This window comes from Anomaloglossus baeobatrachus, chromosome 11 (assembly GCF_048569485.1).
Source record: "Anomaloglossus baeobatrachus isolate aAnoBae1 chromosome 11, aAnoBae1.hap1, whole genome shotgun sequence".
Taxonomy (NCBI): Eukaryota; Metazoa; Chordata; class Amphibia; order Anura; family Aromobatidae; genus Anomaloglossus; species Anomaloglossus baeobatrachus.
In genome coordinates, this window is record NC_134363.1 from 121,132,309 (window position 1) to 121,154,247 (window position 21,939).

The 21,939-nt window shown below is 53.0% G+C and overlaps 1 protein-coding gene across 1 annotated transcript; it reads left to right on the top strand.

Annotated features, from left to right (window-relative positions):
• Positions 1-9,041: 9,041 nt before the first annotated feature.
• Positions 9,042-21,901, top strand: RPS25 (ribosomal protein S25). The gene is made up of 5 exons (XM_075329154.1): positions 9,042-9,149; positions 11,311-11,406; positions 11,650-11,833; positions 13,974-14,072; positions 21,832-21,901. Exons 1-4 carry the CDS (start codon positions 9,147-9,149, stop codon positions 14,066-14,068), a joined length of 378 nt encoding a protein of 125 aa, XP_075185269.1. The 5' UTR covers positions 9,042-9,146; the 3' UTR covers positions 14,069-14,072; positions 21,832-21,901.
• Positions 21,902-21,939: the final 38 nt, after the last annotated feature.

Here is a 21,939-nt window from a genome sequence, read left to right on the forward strand (position 1 = left end):
CTAGATACTGCACTCTGGGTTTCAGCAGGTGGCATTTTGAGGGCTTCAACTTCATCCCGTACTGGGCAAGGGACGCGAACACCTCGGCCAGGTGCTCCAGATGGGCTTCATACGTCTGGGAATAAACAATCACATCATCCAAATACAGCAGGACGGTCTCGAAGTTTAAATGTCCCAGACAGCACTCCATCAACCGTTGGAAGGTCCCAGGGGCATTGCACAGCCCAAACGGCATGCTATTGAATTCGCAGAGTCCCATCGGGGTGGTGAAGGCGGTCTTCTCCCGGTCCTCTGGGGCCACGGCCACTTGCCAGTATCCGCTGATGAGGTCAAGGGTCGAGAAGTAGTTTGCGGTTCTCAGTGCAGCCAAAGACTCTTCAATACGAGGTAAGGGATAGGCATCTTTATGGGTTATCTGGTTGATCTTCCGGTAGTCCACACACATCCGCATGGTACCATCCTTCTTCTTGACCAGTACCAACGGAGCGGCCCAGGGACTACAGCTGTCCCGAATAACCCCTGCCTCCTTCATATTCCTCAACATATCTTTGGCACACTGGTAATGTGCAGGGGGAATAGGTCTATACCTCTCTTTGATAGGGGGATGTTCACCTGTGGGAATGTGGTGTTGAACCCCCTTGATCCGCCCAAAGTCTAGGGGGTGCTTACTGAAAACCTGTTCGTACTCCTGCACCACCCTGTGTACCCCGGCCCTGTGATGTGTAGGGGTATCATCAGTGCCTACATGTAGCTGTTGGTGCCACTCCTTTGTGTCCCCCTGGGGTGGGGAAGTGCTGGGGGTAGGTGGGAGTGTGGATGGACTGGCTTCCTGGATAGTGTGAGGGTCCAGGGTGAGCAGCTTGGCAATGGTGGCATACCGGGGGAGCCTGACTTCTTCCTCCCCACAGTTCAACACTCTCACAGGCACTCTCCCTTTCTTCACATCTACCACCCCTCGGGCGGCCACTACAGTGGGCCAGTGTTCGGAGGGCATGGGCTCCATCATTGCAGGGTAGTCACGCCCCTGAGGCCCTACTGCTGCCCTACACCAGATCATCATCTCACTCCTAGGGGGCACAGTCAATGGAGCAACATCCATCACTCTCACTCCACCAATCTCCCCTCCTGTTGATCTTACATGCTGGCGGTACATCAGGGCGCGGATCTCACGCTGCACAGCCCTCTGCCGGCTCCCCGCCGCGGTGGCGGCTAGCTGTTGCAATAGGTTCAACACATCAGCCATGCAGTGTTCCATCACATTGGTTCCCAGCACTATTTTCGGGTTATGATCACTGGGTTCATTCATGATCACAATCATACCCTGGTGTTGCAGTTCAGCTTGCCCCACTGTCATAGCCACTTGTTTATACCCCACCTGGGTCAATGGAAGTCCATTAGCGGCAATCAAATTTATACTATCGTCTGGAGGCGCCAGCTCGTCTGTGGCCCAATACTGCCGATACAACGTGTACGGTATGGTAGTTACCTGTGATCCAGTGTCCAAGAGAGCCATCACTGGTATGCCGTCCACAGCCACGGGGATGATAGGGCGGGCCCCGACATATCGGTCTCGCCAGTCCGGGGGGCCACGGTGTTCTACTCCTGAGGATTGGCCCGGGGCCCCAGGGGTTTCTCGTTTAACGGGCACTGTCGGTAATAATGGCCCGGCTTACGGCACTTGTAGCAGATTGGGGGTCTGCTCCGCGGGTTGTTAGCGCTTCTCCGCTGCATCCAGGGAACATCTTAGGGACTGTCAGCAAGCTGTATCTGCGCTGGAGGCTGAGATCTGGTCAGAGGTTGTAGCGCAGCAAGGATCTTGGCAAGGTCTCCGTCCAGGCGACGGACCTGGGCCGCCAGTTCTTCCACTGTGCTGCTCGAGGCTGCAGGTATTAAGGATGTTGGTTTGGCTGGGGCCGCCACCATGGGAGCTGTCTCGACGGGCCACGGGACGGGTTCCAGGACTTCAGCAGCCGGGGGCTGTAGTGCCTTGATAGCCCGCTCCTTTAACACAGCAAAGTCCACATCAGGGTGTTCCAGGGCCCACAGCCGGAGTTGTTTACGATCCTCAGGGGACCTCATCCCCTGCGCAAATTGCTCCACTAACATCTTGTTGCTATCCGCCTCATTAATAGAGTTCACCCGCTTCAGCGTGCGGAGGGCGGTCTGCAGACGTAGAGCATAGTCCCGAACGCTATCTCCAGCTCGTTGCCGGCACTGGTAAAACTGCATCCTCAGCTCAGCTTCAGTCCGGGTCTCGAAGGCAGTCTGTAGCTTCTCGAAGATGGTGGCTACAGAGAGCCGGTCCCCCTCGGCCCAGGTCTCCGCTTCCTGCTCCGCCGCACCGGTTAACTGGCCTAGCACTTTCGCTGCACGTTGCTTATCAGTCAGGGGGTACAGCTCTAGCAACGGGTTAAGCTTTTTCCGGAAGGCCTGTAGGGCATCCGGTTTCCCGTCATACCGCGGTAGCCAGGCAGCTCCGGGCGCATAGGGCAAGGAAAACGGCATGACCTGAGCAAGCGCGGGGGCCGCGGCACCTCCCGCCGGTACGACCGGGACCTGGGCAGGCCCATTCCCATCCGCGGGTGCCGCTGCGGCTGCGACCACCGCTCCTCCAGCGGCTCCGTCGGGCGCAGACATCTTGTTTCTGTCCCCCTTAGCTCTTTCCGGCCCCTCCTCTCTCGGGGCGGGGTTTTGGCCTTCGCGCCTCTACTGCTCGAGAAGACGCTCGAGCGGGAACTTTTCGCGCCAAAGATGGCGGCTTCTGAAATTTTCTGCCGGATACCTCCGGCGGTAACAAGGCGCACCTCTACCTGACGGCAGAGCGGTAAGATCCTGTTCGTGACGCCAAGTTGTCGCGGGCGGGGAGGAGGGTGTCAGCACACCGCGCTCACCCCTTCTGCTCGGGTCCGGCAGCTGCTCAGTGGTGGCTCGAGCTGTGGGCCGGATCCCGGGGTTTCTCGAGCGACACTCCTCGCCCGTGAGTGAAAGGGGGTGTTTGTTGGGTGTGGGGATTGTTATAGTTCGTGACGCCACCCACGGTTGTGGTGATTGCACCACCGCTGCTCAGTGTGGGGGTCCCGGGGATGGTGATGCGGAGCAGCCAGGTGTTGTGTTGCCCCTCCGTGGGTAGGGGTTGGTGATCCCGGGGCCCGGTGATGAGATGTAAAGTGTAGGGCCTGGAGGGCGCAGGGACGCGGGGGCAGCGCTGTGCCTTGCGGCACTATGGTACTCACTCAGCCTGACACACGGACACAGTTTGTACGGTAAACCAACGGCTGGTAGGACGGTCCCACAGACGGCTGCACCTGCACTCCCGGTAGGTGACGGTGATGTCTCTCTTCCTTGCACCTGTGTTGACTGATGGTAGCGGTGGATTCCCTCCGGTTACCCGCTCCCCGGCTGCAATCTGGGCCGGAGGAGCTCTACACTTTGCCCGCAGGCGCTGGCCCTGAGAAACTTGTGCCGTGGCGGTGGCGGTGTCTCTCCAATACGGGTTGGGCTGTTGCCTTCAATCGGGACTTGGTTGTTGGGGGATCTGCGTCCCCGTCACTGACGGATTTGGCAAATCTGGCGACTCCTAGCCTTGCCGGGGTCCGAGAGGCCCCTGCCCTGGTGCTGACTGTCCTTCGGAACACTGCTCCAGACCACCGGGCACACAGCCAACGGGGTCCTTCCAGGAACTTCCAAACGGTCCCCCTCCAGACAGTCACTGCCGTTGCTGACCTTGCTGTTCTGGCCCTCACAAAGCTGGACCCTTCAGGCTGTCTTTCTCTTCTGTCACTTTACTTGCTTTTCCTCCTTTTCCACTTTCTTACTTTCCCTGCTTGTTTACTCCACTTAGCTCCTTACACTTGCCCTGCCTGGGCTTTCTGCCTGGTTACTTCCTGCCTCCAGTGTTGTGAGCTCCTCGGTGGGCGGAGCCAACCGCCTGGCCCACCCCCTGGTGTGCATCATCAACCTCTGGAGGAAGGCAACAAGGATTTGTAGGTTAGCTGTGATGTGCCTACCTGGAGTGTGGGGTGTGGTGGTGTGTGACCTGTGTCCCCTGGCTTGCCCAGGGCGACACATATAGGCAACAGAGGGCTCATTATTAGTGATGTCGGTCGCAAACGATCCGACACAAAGATGCGGCTCCCTGCTGTGACTGACAGGAGTTGGATCCCCAGTGAGAGCCACTAAATTCTCTACACTGGTCCCTTGTAAGTGCTCGGGGTTTCATCGGCATTCCTATAATCTTAAATGTGTGTTCACCAGGGCTGAACACACATTTAATAGGGAGCCAAGAACGATCTGAATGAGCTGGCTTTTTGGTGAGCGGAGCAATGGCAACCAGATCACCAAAAGGAGTCGGACTGCCCATCACTACTTGCTATCATTGTGCACACCATGTGAGGAATAGCTCAGACCTGGGGATGATGCCACTGATGACTCTTTGTTTCAGGGAGGGGCAGAGGCTGTGGTAGCGACTGCAGCCTCCTGATGACACTTGATTTGAGTATGTCGAGAAAATACAATAGCAGATAGTGTAATTAGGGATAGCTAGGGACTTTTTAATGCAGTCTTATTAAAAATTAGTTTACATTATGGCGTTAAATAGATTAGGATTCAGGAGAAAATATTATGTTGGGGCCTTTTGGAACTCCCTTTATACTCTGTGCCTGCAGATTTGTGACTCCTCACAGCGTGTAGTGTGCGACCTGTCAGGATTCTCCAGTGGTGGAAGCTAGATCACAAGTGTGATTTGTATACATGGAGCCGAGGCCTGATACAATTGTACTGAGCCTAAGGCCCCCTTCACACGTCCGTGAAAAACACGCACGTGTGTTACGGGCCGTTTTTAGGGTCCGTGTCCCGTTTTTGTGTCCGTTTTTATGGTCCGTGTGGCATCTGTGTGAATTGCGTATGCTAGCCGTGTTTGTGTGTAGAACGTCCGTGTGTGCGTGTGGAATTAACGTGTATGTGTACGTGGAATGTCCGTGTGTGTGATGCACAATGTCGTTTATAAATGTCGGCTGACGGCAGACAGAGTTGCGCGATGAGAATGAACTCGGGTGAACTTCACCTGACTTTATCCTCATACCGCGGCTCTGTCTGTGTCGAGTACTGATTAGCGAGTTCAGAGTAGAGCTGGGCTCAACTGCGGGTATGAGGGAGGTGCTTAAAGGGAAAATAGTTACAATAGTTAAATTAATCCCAAGCACACAATCAATTGCAACAGGGTAATGCAAAAAGTGATTTTTATTACAAGCAGAAAGAGAATGCCACTACCGAAAAAAGCAAAGACAGAGTCAAGCCAACGTTTCGGCCTTCACAAGGCCTTTATCAAGGACTTGCCTGTAAAGAAATAATAAAGATTATATACACACCAATGAGTGAACATAATGTACATATTTACATATTTACAAGGAGTATATATACAGACATACGTGTATCAAGAAGTGACGGGTATAGACGGATTAGACGTCAAATGGGTAAACCACAGGTAGGGCGTTCTGCTCTCAAAGCACAACTTGCTGGATGGAGAGAGGGATACAACAACAATAAGCACCATGAGAAGAATGGCAAGCAGAACGTACAGTAACGGCAAGTACGCGCTGGTACATAGCTCGATCAAATGGTGATGCCAGCAGGCAGTGAAATCATAAGATGAACCAAATCCGTTCAGAACCATCGGAGATGGGTGACATAGTAGACAATGCACGACTGATTAGCGGTCACCTGTGAAGGATTCACCGGTGACTGCTAATCCCCCGAGTGACTGAAGTTTCCCCCCCTCTCTCATACTCACCGATCCTCGATCCCCGGCGCGGCGCTGCACGGCGTTCACACTGCTGCGGCGGCTTTTACTGTTTTGAAAAAGCCGGCCGCTCATTAAACAATCTCCTATTCCCTGCTTTCCCTGCCCACCGGCGCCTATGATTGGTTGCAGTGAGACACGCCCCCACACTGAGTGACAGGTGCCTCACTGCACCCAATCACAGCAGCCGGTGGGCGTGTCTATACTGTGCAGTAAAATAAATAAATAAATTTAAAAAAAACAGCGTGCGGTCCCCCCCAATTTTAATGCCAGCCAGATAAAGCCATACGGCTGAAGGCTGGTATTCTCAGGATGGGGAGCTCCACGTTATGGGGAGCCCCCCACCCTAACAATATCAGTCAGCAGCCACCCAGAATTGCCGCATACATTATATGCGACAGTTCTGGGACTGTACCCGGCTCTTCCCGATTTGCCCTGGTGCTTTGGCAAATCGGGGTAATAAGGAGTTAATGGCAGCCCATAGCTGCCACTAAATCCTAGATTAATCATGTCAGGCGTCTCCCCGAGATTCCTTCCATGATTAATCTGTAAATTACAGTTAAAAAACACACACACCCGAAAAATCCTTTATTAGAAATAAAAAACACACACATATACCCTGGTTCACCACTTTAATCAGCCCCAAAAAGCCCTCCATGTCCGGCGGAATCCAGGATGCTCCAGCGTCGCATCCAGCGCTGCTGCATGGAGGTGACCGGAGCTGCAGAAGACACCGCCGCTTCGGTCACTTCCCCGCAGCAAATGAGGTGAGTAGCGCGATCAGCTGAGCTGTCACTGAGGTTACCCGCTGTCACTGGATCCAGTGACAGCGGGTAACCTCAGTGACAGCTCAGCTGATCTCGCGGCTGTCTTCATTAGCTGCGTGGAGGTGACCGGAGCGGCTGTGTCTTCTGCAGCTCCGGTCACCTCCATGCAGCAGAGCTGGATGCGACGCTGGAGCATCCTGGATTCCGCCGGACATGGAGGGCTTTTTCGGGCTGATTAAAGTGGATAACCAGGGAATATGTTTGTGTTTTTTATTTCCAATAAAGGATTTTTTCTGGTGTGTGTGTTTATTTACTGTAATTTACAGATTAATCATGGAGGGTGTCTCATAGACGCCTGACATGATTAATCTAGGATTTAGTGGCAGCTATGGGCTGCCATTAACTCCTTATTACCCCGATTTGCCAAAGCACCAGGGCAAATCGGGAAGAGCCGGGTACAGTCCCAGAACTGTCGCATCTAATGTATGCGGCAATTCTGGGCGGCTGCTGACTGATATTGTTAGGCTGGGGGGCTCCCCATAACGTGGAGCTCCCCATCCTGAGAATACCAGCCTTCAGCCGTATGGCTTTATCTGGCTGCATTAAAATTGGGGGGGACCGCACGCCATTTTTTTTTTAATTATTTATTTATTTATTTTACTGCACAGTATAGACACGCCCACCGGCTGCTGTGATTGGGTGCAGTGAGGCACCTGTCACTCAGTGTGGGGGCGTGTCTCACTGCAACCAATCATAGGCGCCGGTGGGCGGGGAAAGCAGGGAATAGGAGATTGTTTAATGAGCGGCCGGCTTTTTCAAAATAGTAAAAGCCGCCGCAGCAGTGTGAATGCCGTGCAGCGCCGGGGATCGGGGATCGGTAAGTATGAGAGAGGGGGGGAAACTGACCGACAGACTGTGAGAGAGGGACAGACAGACAGAGAGACCGACAGAGAGACAGAGAGACTGACCGACGGACTCAGGGAGATTGACCGACATACACAGAAATAGAAAGAATAGCCGACATCACTAGAAATAAAAACACCAAACGGACACGGACTATAGGTAGATGCATACGTGTTTACTAACGTGTGTGCACATACCCATAGACTTTCATTGTGTCCACGTGTGCGTGCTCCGTGCAGATAACGGACATGCATCCGTGCCAAACGCAAAGACATACGGATCACGGACACGCACACACGGACATAATGAAATAACGCACGTGTGACCACAATCATAGATTAACATTGGTGCACGTTTGGCCGTGTCTCCGGTATATACGGAAATGGAACAAACACGCACGTGTTTCACGGACATGTGAAGGGGGCCTTAGGCTGGTTTCAGATGTCCGTGTTTAATCAGGTACCAGTCACACGCATGGTTATGGTCATACGTGTGTCATATGTGTGTTACACGTGTGACATCCGTGTTTGCATCTGTGTGACACGTACCGGGTAAAACGCAATGCAATGAGAAGATGTTCTATATTTACCTGTATCCAGCGATGTTGTCTCCGGCTCCTGATCCCCGCTCATTATTTTCATTGATTATTCACTGCCCGAGGATCTGGAAGCAGGAGTATTGCGGGGACAGCGCCAGTGACAGGTGAGTATACAGCAGTTTGTGCAGTGACATCCAGGAAGTCATCAGGGTTTCCAATGAACTCTCATGAACCTCTGGAAGTCACCATCGTGACACTCGCTGTAGCGCAGTTGTTGAAGGGGTGTCATCAGAGTTCATTGGGAAACCCGATGACCTCCTGGACGTCCCTGCACACACAATGCTGGCAGGATACTCACTTGTCACTAGCGATATCCCCAGCCATGCTGTCACCGCGATGCCCCTGCTCCCAGCTGCTCACTGCAGTGAATAATCAATGAAAATAATGAGCGAGGGTCAGGAGCGGGAGGCAGCAGAGCTGGGGAGAGGTAAATATAGAACATCTTTTTATTTAAAAACCCGTGTTTTCTCCAGTACATGTGACACCCGTGCTGCTGGAGAAAAAACGGGCACGTCTCCGTGTGAAATAGCGGTGCCACACGGTCGTGTGAGAGTACACAATAGGCTAACATGGGTACTCTGACATCCGTGTTAAAAAACGGATGTCACACGTACCTAAAACATGGACGTCTGAAACCAGCCTAACTGTACACGTCTAGTCTGAACGTGATCGGACCTATGTGAATCCCGTACATGTGGTCTCGCTCCTGGCACCGGAGAGCCTAAGGATTCCCGGCTCTGCAGTCACAGCCCTACGATGCCGGCCCGTGTGCTCCTGCGCCGCGGATAGTGAGCAGTGCACTGTGTACGCCGGACATGACAGGGGCAGAGCGGGGCCGGTGCTCGGTGCAGCAGCCGGAGCTCCCGTTACGTCACTCTTGAGCCACCTCTGATTGCCTCTCCCTCCCTGGCACCTCCGAAACCACACGTCACAGGCGGCGCCAGGCATGCCGGGAAATGTAGTCCTACCAGCTAGACTAGTAGTTCTCTGCAGCGGAAGCACCCGCCCCCTACGGGGTTTCCTGTGCAGCGGGACACGGGGTCTCTTCCTTTCTGTCCGACATCTTTGATCGAGCAGCAGCATGGTGAGGACCCGGCCTACGGGAAAGGGGTTATTTTGGAGCCCCGGGGGCTGCGGGGGGTCTCCTAGCCGCTCCCTGCCCGGTATTTGTGCTGTGCTGGGGCGGGAGGTGCCGGCGTCATCGTACACAGGCTCGGGCGGTCGTGGTCGCTGAGCTCCGGGCCGGCCGTGCTCTGTGCGGCAGTTAGTGCAGGGCCCCGGGGCAGCTCCAGCCTCCACCCGCTGTGTCCTCACTGCGCCGTCTCCAGGGGCAGGAACCCTGCGCTGTGCTCAGTCTCCGCCGGTGTCTGCAGCGCTGCAGCCAGTCCATGATTTGAGCGACTTTTGGCACCTTTTTCTAGCAGCGCTGCTCATCCGTGATTAGCTGCAGCGTTATCGAGGTGACCTCAGCGCTGCCCACAATATCAGGCACTGCTGTTATTACACACAAGTAACCAAAGACACCAGAGAAAAAAATCTCAAAGGGAGAACTTTATTATCTGTGCTGGCAACTGTATAGAGGCGCTGTCTACAAGCAGTAACGTGGCAGAATGCACAGAGGCGAGGGGATCACTGATGAGGGCCAGGGGAGATGCACGGAGGAAAGTGGGGAGCACAGATGAGGGCCAGGGGAGATGCACGGAGGAAAGTGGGGAGCACAGATGAGGGCCAGGGGAGATGCACGGAGGAAAGTGGGGAGCACAGATGAGGGCCAGGGGAGATGCACGGAGGAAAGTGGGGAGCACAGATGAGGATCAGAAGGGGACAACAGAGGCATTGAGGGAGCACAGATGAGGATCAGAAGGGGACCATGGAGGTGTAGGGGGGAGTACGGAGGTAAGAGCATGGATGGGGGTCGGAAGAAGGTGACCATGGAAGCGTACAGGAAGCACAGATAAGGGTTGGAGAAGGTGTATAGGAAACACGGATGAGGGCTGGCGCAGGTAGTGCATGGGGAGCACGGATGAGGGCCGGAGCAGGCAGCGCGTGGGGAGCACGGATAAGGGCTGAAGCGCGTGGGGAGCACGGGTGAGGGCCGGAGCAGGCAGCGCGTGGGGAGCACGGGTGAGGGCCGGAGCAGGCAGCGCGTGGGGAGCACGGGTGAGGGCCGGAGCAGGCAGCGCGTGAGGAGCACGGGTGAGGGCCGGAGCAGGCAGCGCGTGGGGAGCACGGGTGAGGGCCGGAGCAGGCAGCGCGTGGGGAGCACGGGTGAGGGCCGGAGCAGGCAGCGCGTGGGGAGCACGGATGAGGGCTGGAGCAGGCAGCGCGTGGGGAGCACGGATGAGGGCTGGAGCAGGCACGCGTGGGGAGCACGGATGAGGGCTGGAGCAGGTGGCGGCGAATGAGCGCCAGTGGAAGGGAAAACTGGAGGAGGCGGCGCGTGGGGAGCACGGATGAGGGCTGGAGCGCGTGGGGAGCACGGATGAGGGCTGGAGCGCGTGGGGAGCACGGATGAGGGCTGGAGCGCGTGGGGAGCACGGATGAGGGCTGGAGCGCGTGGGGAGCACGGATGAGGGCTGGAGCGCGTGCGTGGGGAGCACGGATGAGGGCTGGAGCGCGTGCGTGGGGAGCACGGATGAGGGCTGGAGCGCGTGGGGAGCACGATGAGGGCTGGAGCGCGTGGGGAGCACGGATGAGGACCGGAGCAGGCAGCGCGTGGGGAGCACGGATGAGGGCTGGAGCAGGTGGCGGCGAATGAGCGCCAGTGGAAGGGAAAACTGGAGGAGGCGGCGCGTGGGGAGCACGGATGAGGGCTGGAGCGCGTGGGGAGCACGGATGAGGGCTGGAGCGCGTGGGGAGCACGGATGAGGGCTGGAGCGCGTGGGGAGCACGGATGAGGGCTGGAGCACGGATGAGGGCTGGAGCACGGATGAGGGCTGGAGCACGGATGAGGGCTGGAGCACGGATGAGGGCTGGAGCACGGATGAGGGCTGGAGCGAGTGGGGAGCACGGATGAGGGTGGAGCGCGTGGGGAGCACGGATGAGGGCTGGAGCGCGTGGGAAGCACGGATGAGGGCCGGAGCAGGAGGTGGCGAATGAGCGCCAGTGGAAGGGAAAACGGGATGAGGGCTGGAGGAGGCGGCGCACCATGAGAGTGGCTGAGGGCCGGAGGAGACATGCGATCTCTGCTGCTGTGTCTACACGGCTCTTTGTATCTTAAATTCTTTTCCATACTTTCTATACAGCCGCCTAAAGACGACAAGAAAAAGAAGGATGCGGGCAAGTCCGCCAAGAAGGACAAGGACCCCGTCAACAAGTCTGGGGGCAAAGCCAAGAAGAAGGCAAGTGGATCAGTTGTTGTCCTTGTGTGAGCCGGTTCCTTGTCTGTAGTGACTGTGCTGGGCCTTATTATGTGAGGTCTGACAGCCGGTCACTGCAGACAAGTCCCGGTAGAGATGCATGAGGCTTTCCTCTGCTTTTATGTGCACCTTGGTTATGGGGCCATTTCTGACTCTTTAGGATGCAGCACATTACAAGACCTTGTTCCCACATGTTAGTAATACCTTTCTTTTTGCCTTCTGTAGAAGTGGTCCAAGGGGAAAGTCCGGGACAAGCTGAACAATCTGGTGCTGTTTGACAAGGCCACATATGACAAACTGTGCAAAGAAGTCCCCAACTACAAGCTCATCACCCCCGCAGTGGTATCCGAGAGGCTGAAGATCCGGGGCTCGCTGGCCAGGGCCGCCCTCCAGGAGCTGCTCAACAAAGGTGAGACGGCCGCAACAATGAAGAAAACGCCTGGTTCAGTCCTGCTGCGGGGACTGTGCATGATGGCAGGTCTCAGGGCGATGGAACACACTCCATTTTCTCCCCATGGCTTCTGCAAGGAGACCTGTTATACACACAGGCTGTATTAGATACAGTATTATTTGGGTATGGCGGGGGTGGGGCTGGGCATTTTAAGTTTGGAGATCGTAGATGATGACCAGCTGACTGGCAGTGCCCAGGAGATCACCTTAGTGGATATATCAACAGGCAGTTAAAGGGGGGGGGGATTTCTGTTTTTTTTTGTATATGTTCTGTTGACTGGAAGTGCGGTGGCTTCTGATCATGTGCACTGAGCCTAAACCCGGCATCTGAGGCAGTGATGACGGACACAGCTACGCGCGTCACCACTGTTGATGCCGAAAAGCATGTTGGCACGCCCCTGTGGGTGTGCTAAGAGGGTGGACCACTCAGAGGAACTAATGCCCTTTGTGACTAGTCCCTGCACTCATTAGCATATGATAAAGGATCTTTAGAAATACTTTTTCTAACTATCGCTTTATCTATGCTAGTGTATACAGGGACAGTTAGGCAGGGGTTAGAAATGTGCACCCAGAACTGCTCGTGGTCCGGAGGCATATTGGACCTGACAGGTTCCCTTTAAATGTTTACTTTCATACCAATTGATGCCTACGATAAAATGTTTGATGCAAACTGACTTATTGGCTACGTCTGGCTTTCACCCTTTGCGTTCCACAGAGCATGCTATGTACAGGAACATTTGCAGCACGCCATAAATTGTATGAGTAATTTTTGGTAAATGAAAAGTTTTTACAAAACCACAATGCAAAATTCAGCATCGAAACGGCGACAGTTAAGCCACATGAGCCCAAAGGTGTGCTCACACATCGACATGACGTATTAAAGCAAAACTATGCAGAGGACCCGAGGCTGATCATCCGAATCTGTGCTGCCATGGATTCTCAGCTAATCAATTCTATTCTGTGGAGTCGGGATGCATTCACACAGATTGCAGTGTATAGAGGGGCCACGGGTCTCCTTATCTGCCTAGATTTTGAGTTCGGGTCAGTAGACCCCAACCAGCATGTGCCGGGACCACGACATACGGATGAGTGACTGTAGCGTTAAGGTCCAGTCACACTAAGCAACTTACCAGCGATCCCAACAACGATAGGGATCGCTGGTAAGTTGCTAGGAGGTTGCTGGTGAGATGTCACACTGCGACGCTCCAGCGATCCCACCAGCAACCTGACCTGGCAGGGATCGCTGGAGCGTCGCTACACGAGTTGCTGGTGAGCTCACCAGTGACCAGCCCCCAGCGCCGCGTGGAAGATGCTGCGCTTGGTAACTAAGGTAAATATCGGGTAAGCAACCCGATATTTACCTTGGTTACCAGCGCACGGAGCTACACGTGCAGGGAGCAGCGCACACTGAGCGCTGGCTCCCTGCTCTCCTAGTTACAGCACACATCGGGTTAATTAACCCGATGTGTCCTGCAGCTACATGTGCACAGAGCAGGAGCCGGCACTGACAGTGAGAGCGGCGGAGGCTGGTAACAAAGGTAAATATCGGGTAACCAAGGACAGGGCTTCTTGGTTACCCGATGTTTACATTGGTTACCAGCTTCCGCAGAAGCCGGCTCCTGCTGCCTGCACATTTAGTTGTTGCTGTCTCGCTGTCACACACAGCGATCTGTGCTTCACAGCGGGACAGCAACAACTAAAAAATGGCCCAGGACATTCAGCAACAACCAACGACCTCACAGCAGGGGCCAGGTTGTTGCTGGATGTCCCACACAGCAACATCGCTAGCAACGTCACAAAAGTTGTTCGTTAGCAGCGATGTTGCTTAGTGTGACGGGGCCTTTACTGTCTGGGTAGCTAACCACCAAAGGAACGGTCTCCACAATCGAAGTCATAACTTCACCACTTTATGTATGTATTATATATATTATCATGCAGCAGATCCTTAGATTTCTGCTGCAAATCTCCATTGTGTGTCCCTGTTTACGCCACTTATGCAGTAACCCAAGCCTTGCCGGATTATCCCTGGCTGAAGGTTATGAAGCCGCCATTGTGTAGAAAACTGTTCCTCTAACAGCTTTTGTCTTCTGTCTGTAAAGGTTTGATCAAGCTGGTGTCCAAACACAGAGCTCAGGTTATCTACACTAGGAACACAAAGGGCGGGGACGCCCCTGCAGGAACCGAGGAGTCCTAAACAGGTGAGACCCCACATAGAGGACACGGCTGGGGACGGAGGATCTAGTCATAACCAACATTGTTAGTGCCTATAATTCACTGAACCATCCTCATGATGACTGCTTCAAACAATTAAAGGGATTGTCCTGAAAACTATTGTCCTGGGTCCTGGCTTTCTCTGTTATGTTCACTGTAGGCTAGCCAGTGCTATCAGTCACCAGTGAGAGGTAGGGGGGCATGGCAAAACGGGGGCCAAGAGGGAGCACATGAGCCTCAGCCACACAGATGATTCATGGAGTGCCATAATCTGCATATGTGATTACAGTGTCTGCAGAACTGAGGCAGGGATTAAAATGCTAAGGGACATGTTCACACTGCGTCTTTTATAGACTATCAAAAATGTCTATTTTATAAGCAGAGGATGCTTTAGGAAACTCCTTTTATCTCTGGAGTTTTGTAAATCTAAAGCAAATTATTTTTTGGGGTTTTTTTTTTCCACTGGGCATCTATTTACTGGTGTTTTCAGAATTTTTTTTTATCCATTAAACAATGAATAAAATACTCTGGGGCTGTTAAAAAAAAAACAAACTGATTCTAGTGATGTCACTTACTGTGCTGCTTGCTGTCAATTTGATAAAATCACTGTTTTCTCTGCTGCAGATCTAGCAATTATACAGAGCTCAGGAATATGCTGGGCACACCGTCAGCTGAACCAGTCTTATTGGCTGGGTCAGACAACTTTAAAGGTCTTTTCCCCATGAACAATGTTAATTTTAAAGTTTATTTTAGTCAATAGATCTTTTTAAATAACGAGTTCCATAATTGAATGTGTTTAAAAAAAAAAAAAAAAAGGTGTTCCTGTGCTGAGATCTTATAAGTGCCCCTGCTGTGTATTGTGTAATGGCCGTGCCTGACCGTACAGGGACATGGTCCGATCATACCACAACTCCTGGGCCGGGGAGGAAGAAAAAAAAAATAAGTATAGACATTATATCACAGGATTGCAAATAATTCTTTCTTTGTCGCTCCATTGGGAGACCCAGACAATTGGGTGTATAGCTACTGCCTCCGGAGGCCACACAAAGTATTACACTCAAAAGTGTAAGGCCCCTCCCCTTCTGGCTATACACCCCCAGTGGGATCACTGGCTCACCAGTTTTGTGCTTTGTGCGAAGGAGGTCAGACATCCACGCATAGCTCCACTGTTTAGTCAGCAGTAGCTGCTGACTATATCGGATGGAAGACAAGAGGGCCCATACTAAAGGGCCCCCAGCATGCTCCCTTCTCACCCCACTCTTGTCGGGTGTTTGTTAAGGTTGAGGTACCCATTGCGGGTACGGAGGCTGGAGCCCACATGCTGCTTTCCTTCCCCATCCCCCTCAGGGCTCTGGTGAAGTGGGATCTTACCGGCCTCCAGGCACTGAGGCCGTGCTCCATCCACAGCTCCTGGGAATCTGCTGGACATGGAGCGGAGTATCTTCAGGGACATGGCCCTGCTACGTTAAGGTACTCTGTGTCCCTGTGGGGACCGCGCAGACACACGGCAGCATTGCTGGGTGTGTTAGTGCGCCAGGGACGGCGGCGCTGCCCGCACTAGTGCCATCGCACACTACAGCTTGCTGGGTGTGTTAGTGTATTAGGGGACTACCGCGCTAACCGCCGTTGCCATTTTTATTTCGGGCGCGGCTGGGACTTGTGGTGCGCCGGGGACTTCCGCGCCGACCAAGGCTTATATGCTGGCCGCGCTTATCAACTCGAGTCCCCGGCTTGCGCGGCCTAGTCTCACTTCGTTTCCGCCCACAGACCTGCCAGTCAGGGTAGGGGCGTGACGCTGCACAGCACGGCAGCGCTGAGAGCTGGAGTATGCTTTGCATACTCCACCCCTCTCACTGGATGCACGGTGAATCCGGCAGCGCTGAGAGCTGGAGTATGCTTTGCATACTCCACCCCTCTCACTGTGTACACTGTGAAGCCGGATTCCCGCACTTTCTCAGGCACGCCCACGGCTTCCTCCTCTACACAGGACGCCGGCAGCCATTCTTGTCAGTGTTTTCTGTAGCGACAGAAGAGACAAGTTTAGGAATCCCTGGCAGGGATTCGGATAGTCACACAACCGCTGTGACCAGGCGTTAAACAGCACCTGTGGGGCTGACTCCACTAGTGCCGAAGTGCACATATTCATATATGCTTATTCACTATGCATTGCACTGTTTGGTGGCATTTTTGTATATACCCTCCTTGTTTGTGCGGAGGACATAACAGCATATTGTCTGTGTAAAACAGAGGTGCAGAAGCACATGTTTTCTATGCAGCCGGTACAGCATGTACGGCTATATGGCCGGCAGGGTACATAGACCCCCATTGTATACTACGGAGTCTCTGCTAACCGTCCAGGACATGGGGACGGAGCCTGCAGTATTTACTGACAGATTTTCTGAGACTATGGCTATGAGACTAGAAGCCTTGCAGTCCAGACAAGTCTCTCAAACCCATGGCCACTGTTCACATTATCCATGGTCCCCCTCAGTGGGAACAACTTTGAGCTCCGAGGGGTCATGTGCTTCCCAGAGTGACGGCTCTGACACGGACGACAGTCCCAGATAGTCTGAGAGGCTCACTATGAGCGGCCATCGACTTCATCACACTAGTCAGGGTCCCAGCAAGCGGACTCTCTGTGTGATGTGGCGGAGATAGCTGCTCAAGATCTAATCCTGAGACCGCTCTCAATCTGGATACACCTGATGGTGACGCCATAGTCAATAATCTCATAGCGTCCATCAATAGAATGTTAGTTATTTCTCCCCCAGCTCCTCCAGTGGAGGAGTCGGCTTCATAGCAGGAGAAATTCCATTCACGTATCCCAAGCGTAAATTAAATACTTTCCTTGACCACCCTGACTTTACACAGGCAGTCCAGGAACACCACGCTTATTCAGTTAAGCGCTTCTCCAAACGGCTGAGGATACACGTTATCCCTACCCCCTGACGTGGGCAATGGCTGGACCCAGTGTCCCAAGGGGCATCCTCCAATCTCCAGCTTGCAGCTAGATCCATAGTTGCAGTGGAAGATGGGGCTGCACTTAAAGATGCCACTGACAGACAGAGGGATCTCTGGTCGAAATCCATCTATGAGGCTATCGGCGCGCTGTTAGCTCCAGCATTCGCAGCCGTAGAGGCACCCCAAGCTACTTCAGCTTGTCTTACACAGATGGACACGGTCACACGTACATCTGTTCCGCAAGTGTCATCCTTAACCGCCCAAATGTCTGCATTTGCGTCTTATGCGATTAATGCTGTCCTGGACTCTACGACCCGTACGGCAGTGGCGTCCGCTCACTCCGTGGTTTTACGCAGGGCCTGGGTGTTAACTGAATGGAAGGCAGATTCTGCTTCCAAAAAAGGGCTTAACCAGTTTGCCTTGTTCTGCTGACCGACTGTTTAGTGTGCGTGAGATGTAATCATTAAACAGTTCAAGAGTAAGGATTCTTCCTTACCTCAGCCCAGACAAAACAAACCCCAACATACCCAGGGACAGTCGGGGTTTTCGGTCTTTTCAAGGCTCGGGCAGGTCCCATTTCTCCTCGTCCAAAGAGGACTCAAAAGGATCAGAGGAGCTCAGTTTCTTGGCGGGCTCAGTCACGCCCACAAAAGACAGCCTGAAAACCCACTTCCAAGAGGCTTCCTCATGACTTGCGGCCTCCTCTCTCCGCATCCTCGGTCGGTAGCAGGCTCTCCCGCCTTGGCGATATTTCGCTGTCACAGGTCAAAGACCGTTGGGTGAGAGACATTCTGTCTCACGGGTACAGGATAGAGTTCAGTTCTCGTCCTCCAACTCAATTCTTCGGAACTTCTCCACCTCCCGACCGAGCCGATGCTCTTCTGCAGGCGGTGGGCACTCTAAAGGCACAACGAGTGGTGACCCCCGTTCCTCTTCAGGAACAAGGTCACGGTTTTACTCCGAATTATTTGCGATGCCAAGAAAGGACGAGTATTTCCGTCCCGTTCTGGATCTAACACGGCTCAACCAGCTCGTGAACACCAGGCGGTTCCGGATGTAATCCCCCGCTCCGTCATCGCCTCAATGTTTCAAGGAAATTTACTAACATCGATAGACGTCAAGGATGCTTATCCCCACGTGCCGATTGATCCAGAGCTCCAGCGTTTCTACGCTTTGTTATAACACGCGAACACCTTCAGTTCGTAACCCTGCCTTCTGGCTGGCGATAGCCCCACGGGTCTTCGCTAAGGTCATGCCAGCAGTAGTACCAGTCCTGCAATCTCAAGGTCACTCTGTGATCCCGTGTTTGGGAGATCTACTTGTCAAGGCACCCTCTTAAGGAACATGCCAACACAGCCGAACGTTGCGCTGGAGACTCTCCAGAGTTTCGGGTGGATCATCAACTTTTCAAAGTCAGATCCGACCCCGGGCCAATCACTAACATATCTAGGCATGGAGTTTTCATACTCTCTCAGCGATAGTGAAGCTTCCGCTAGACAAACAGCGTTCACTACAGACAAGGCTGCAATCTCTCCTTAGGATCAGTCGCACACATTGAGACGCCTCATGCACTTCTCACGTAAGATGGTAGCAATGGCGGCAGTCCCTTTCGCGCAGTTTCATCTGCGTCCACTACAATGGGACATTCCCCGCCGATGAGACGGGAAGTCGACGCCCATCGACAGAGACGTCTCCCCTTCTCAGGCGGCCAAAGAATCTCTACGGTGGTGGCTTCTTCCCACCTCATGGTCAGAAAAAAGGTCCTTCCTACCCCCATCCTGGGCGGTAGTTACGACAGGCACGAGTCTATCAGAGTGGGGAGCAGTTTTTTCTCCGCCACAGGGCTCAAGGTACGTGGATTCAGCAAGAGTCCACCCTTCAGCTCAATGTTCTGGAAATCAGAGCAGTGTATCTTGTCCTACAAGCCTTCCAGCAGTGGCTGAAAAGCAAGCACATCCGAATTCAGTCGGATATCTCCACAGCGGTGGCATATATCAACCACCACGGAAGAACACGCAGCCGGCAAGCCTTCCAGGAAGTCCGGCGGATTCTAACGTGGGTAGAAGACACGGCATCCACCATATCCGCAGTTCACATCCCAGGCGTGGTAAACTAGGAAGCAGACTTCCTCAGTCGCCAGGGTATGGACGCAGGGGACTGGTTTCTTCACCCGGACGGGTTTCAGGAGATCTGTCGCCGCTGCGGGATGCCGGACGTCGATATAACGGCGTCACGGCACAACAACTATGTTCCGGCTTCATAGCACAGTCTCACGATCATCGAGCTCTGGCGGCGGACGCCTCAGTTCAACATTGGTCGCAGATTGGCCGAGGAGGTCGGGGTTCCCGGATCTGTGGTACCTCACGGTAGGCCAACCGTGGCCACTACCAGACCGACCAGACTTGCTGTTTCTAGGGCCCTTTTTTCCATCTGAACTCTGCGGCCCTGAACATGACGGTGTAGCCATTGAGTCCTGGATCCTAGCGTCTTCAGGATTATCTCAGGAGTGGTTGTCACAATGACGCAGGCCAAGAAGCCAACGTCCGCCAAGATCTACCACAGATCGTGGAAGATATTCTTATCTTGGTGCTCTGCTCAAGGAGTTTCTCCCTGGCCATTTGCATCGCCTATTTTTCCTTCCTTCCTACCATCTTGGTTGGAAAATAGTTGGTCGCTCAGCTCCCTTAAAGGACAAGTCTCAGCGCTATCTGTATTTTTTCAGAAACGCCTAGCCGACTTCCGCAGGTATGCACGTTCCTGCAGGGAGTTTGTCTTCTCATCACTCCATACAAGCGGCCATTAGAGCTCTGGAGTCTGAACAAGGTTCTAATGACTCTCTTGAAGCCACCTTTCGAGCTTTTGAAAGTTGTTTCCCTTTCCGTATTTCACAGAAAGTGGCCTTTCTAGTAGCGGTCACATCTCTTCAGAGAGTGTCCGAGCTAGCAGCGCTGTCATGCAAATCTCCATTCCTGGTCTTCACCAGGACAAGGGGGTTCGGCGTCCGATTCCGGACTTTCTCCCTAAGGTGGTATCCCACTTTCATCTCAATCAAGATATCACCTTACCTTCTTTGTGTCCTCATCCAGTCCATCAATTTGAAAAGGATTTGCATCTGTTGGATCTGGTGAGAGCACTCAGGATCTACATTCCCGCATGGCGCTCCTGTGCCGCCCGGATGCACTCTTTGTCCTTGTCGCTGGTCAGCGTAAGGGGTCGCAAGCTTCCAGATCCACCCTGACTCGGTGGCTCAAGGAACCAATTCTTGAAACCTACCGTTCTGCTAGGCTCCCGGTTCCCTCAGGGCTGAATGCCCATTCTACCAGAGCCGTGGGTGAGTCCTGGGCATTACGGCACCAGGCTACGGCTCAGCAGGTGTGCCAGGCACCTACCTGGTCGAGTCTGCACACTTTTACCAAGCATTATCAGGTGCATACCTACGCTTCGGCAGACGCCAGCCTAGGTAGACAAGTCCTTCAGGCGGCGGTTGCCCACCTGTAGAAAGGGGCCGTTTTACGGCTCTATTACGAGGTATTATTTTACCCACCCAGGGATTGCTTTTGGACATCCCAATTGTCTGGGTCTCCCAATGGAGCGACAAAGAAGGGAATTTTGTATACTTCCCGTAAATTCCTTTTCTTCTAGCTCCAATTGGGAGACCCAGCGCCCGCCCTGTTTTCTTAGGGTTTTTTTCGGTACACATGTTGTTCATGTGAATGGTTGCAGTTCTCCGATGTTTCTTCGGATTGAATTGGTCTTTAAACCAGTTATTGGCTTTCCTCCTTCTTGCTTTTGCACTAAACTGGTGAGCCAGTGATCCCACTGGGGGTGTATAGCCAGAAGGGGAGGGGCCTTACACTTTTGAGTGTAATACTTTGTGTGGCCTCCGGAGGCAGTAGCTATACACCCAATTGTCTGGGTCTCCCAATTGGAGCTAGAAGAAAAGGAATTTACGGGAAGTATACAAAATTCCCTTTTGTGAGGTAAAACATTTCCCTGCCAGTTTTGACATGCTCAGGCCATGTTCCTGTACTGTCAGACACAGCCTTCACAAAGTACATAGCAGGGACACATATACAGTGGAACCTTGGTTTACAAGAACAATGCGTTCTGGGAGTGTGCTTGTAAACAAAGTTACTCGTCTAGCAAAGCAAGATTTTCCTTAGGAAATAATGCAAGGTCAGACAATTCCTTCCACAACTTGTGCAATGTCCCATCCTGGTCCCCTATTGTACCATTACACACATGCACAAACACACATGCATGCACACATATTAAGCTCACCTTACCTTCCGTTCCATTAACGACCACCTGGTTCTTGTAGTTCGCCTGTACAGGATGTGTATCTGGTAACCATCGCGACCAATGCCAGAGCTTCTGCTGACATCAAAGGCTTGAGCCGCTTGCCTCTGATTGGTCAGCGCGCTGCCTTTGAGAAACGGCTGACAGCGGAAGTTCCTCCATCGTTGAGATGGTTACCCAATACACATCCTGTACCGGCGAACAGCAAGAACCAGAAGGCCGGCGATGGAAGAGATTTATTGAGTAAAATCAACATTGTTTGTGGGAAAACCCTTTAAGTCTTTGTATAGAGGCTGTACGTCTACACTGCTCATTTGGGCTAACAGCCTGTTTCTTAAAGACTTGAAATTAAAATTAACTCTTAAATATTAACTGTATTTTGTTGCTAATAAGTATAATAAATACAATAGCTTTGTAGATGAGTCAGTTGTGTATTATGTAGATAAATAGGAAGCTATTACTAAACGCTTTGTTCTCTTTTTACAGGACCTGGATTGGGAGCAGCCGTGTTTTTCTATGTAAATGATCTAATAATAAAAAAAAAGTTGTGACTTGGTCTGATGTGTGGAGTGTATGATCTTTACCTGAAGGGAT

What these genes read in the sequence shown, in the direction of transcription:
- RPS25 (XM_075329154.1), top strand. An exon ending in GGGGCAAAGCCAAGAAGAAG is followed by an intron (nt 11,407 to 11,649) that starts GCAAGTGGATCA and finishes TGCCTTCTGTAG; the next exon opens with AAGTGGTCCAAGGGGAAAGT. An exon ending in CCAGGAGCTGCTCAACAAAG is followed by an intron (nt 11,834 to 13,973) that starts GTGAGACGGCCG and finishes CTGTCTGTAAAG; the next exon opens with GTTTGATCAAGCTGGTGTCC.